The sequence below is a fragment of the Plectropomus leopardus genome, unplaced genomic scaffold (genome assembly GCF_008729295.1).
Source record: "Plectropomus leopardus isolate mb unplaced genomic scaffold, YSFRI_Pleo_2.0 unplaced_scaffold3008, whole genome shotgun sequence".
NCBI lineage: Eukaryota > Metazoa > Chordata > Actinopteri > Perciformes > Serranidae > Plectropomus > Plectropomus leopardus.
The window spans coordinates 1-1830 of NW_024632801.1; the positions used below are offsets into that span (position 1 = coordinate 1).

Below are 1830 nucleotides of genomic sequence, written 5' to 3' on the forward strand. Positions count from 1 at the left end.
CTACCTGGAAGTGTTGCCCTGAAGGCCATTAACACCACTATAGTTTTCCCCAGAACACATGAGATACAGAGAACAAAGGTGATGCCGAAAGCTGTGTGTCGCAGCATGCAGGACCACTCAGAGGGCCGACCGATGAAGGTCAGAGAACACAGGAAACACAGAGTCAAGGAGAAGAGCAGCAGGAAGCTCAGCTCAGAGTTGTTGGCCCTGACAATCGGAGTTCTCCTGTATCTGAAGAAAATGAAGGCCACAACAGCAGTGATGCATGTTCCAAAAAATGATGCAGCAGTGAGCAGCACTCCCATTATCTCCTCATAAGACAGAAACTCTGCCTCCTTCTTTACACAGGCATCTCTTCTCTGATTTGACCAGAACTCAGGGTGGCATTGCACACATGTGATAGAATCTGAAAAATAATATGCAAGCAAGTATTAGACTTGTTCAGTACATTTGTCTTTGGTTTTGTCTCTACGTCATATCCTGCATTCAAGACAGACACAACATGAAAAATTGAATATTCTGATATATGCATATTGTCATTTTGAATAATTTGGACTTCTCAAGTACAATATACACGACCAGGAGGTATTATTTATTGATTTATGCCCATAATGTTGTAATTTTATAATTCCAATTTTCATTCTAGTTGCACATGCACTTTAGTTCACTCTCAGTGTATTATTGCTGTTTCAGAGACAGTAAGAGAGAAATCTTAACGCCTCAGCAGTGAGGTCAAAGTTATATAAAAGTTCTGAGAAGTGATATAAAAGAAGACTTGTCTTTCTTTTGTCTATATTGTGTGTTTTCTATGTGTACAAGACATGCACTGCATGTTTACCAGATAATAAATGTACAACCACTTGACGGTTGCTCAGTATCATATTGAATGATTTGGATGTTATAGGTACAAGAAACAGTGTTAAAAGGTGCTATTCATAAGGTTTAAGTTGTTTTCTTTTTAATTTCTTTACCTAAGAATTGTTACTTTTTTCAAAAGTCTATTTACAGATCAGAAATGTAATTCATTCTAAATGTAATTTTTTGTAGCCTCAAAGAGTGAGAAGGAAATGTCTAAACCTCAGCAGATGAGACTAAATCTACATGCTCAGATAGCTCAATGAAGGTGTGAAAATACTATTGGCCTTTTTGTTATTTGAGCGAGCTGAGCCTTTAATGGACATTTTTTAAAATTTCCTACTGATTTTAGTATTTTTACACCTGTTATATTGCTTATTTCTCCCTCTGCACATCTTATACAGTCATAGCAGCAGACAGGCTTTCCTTTCTGGAGAACCTTGCGAGTTCCTGGAGGACACTTCTCACTGCAAACTGACACAGGCACCTGCAAGAACAAAACAAATCTGAACTCTTTGGGCACTGACTATAAAAAGACAAGCTTAATACCAACTATTAGTGGTAACAAACACGAACTTAACAATTCAACTAGTTCAAATAGACTGTAATTATCAGCGACAGAGACTACATGGTGGCATACCTGTTGTGAGTTTCTTGCCCAAATTATTGAATTATTTTGCAGATTCAGCTGTTTGTTGGCAGGTAAAGATGCATCATGAAGACCAACTGTAACAAAGTCAACAATGCCACTTTTTGTAGGCTGCCAGTTTATTATTTCATACTTTGCTGCAGGGTCTCCATTTTCATTAAAGTAAACTTCATCTCCTTCCTTTGTTTTAAAATGGATGTTTTTGATGTGCTGCAAAATCTAAAAAGATATGCATCCATGTCAATCATTATCTGACATACACTTTGTAGCTTAACACCGTGATAGACTGGTGATTTATTCATGAACTCACTGTATATGGATGTAGC

The 1830-nt window shown here is 37.4% G+C and overlaps 1 protein-coding gene across 1 annotated transcript; it reads right to left on the reverse strand.

Moving 5' to 3' along the window:
- Nucleotides 1-7: 7 nt before the first annotated feature.
- Nucleotides 8-1723, reverse strand: LOC121938572 (extracellular calcium-sensing receptor-like; the record flags this gene model as incomplete). The annotated part of the gene is made up of 3 exons (XM_042481798.1): nucleotides 8-406; nucleotides 1219-1342; nucleotides 1583-1723. Coding segments are annotated over 3 exons (664 nt in total), but the record flags the coding sequence as incomplete, so codon positions are not given.
- Nucleotides 1724-1830: the final 107 nt, after the last annotated feature.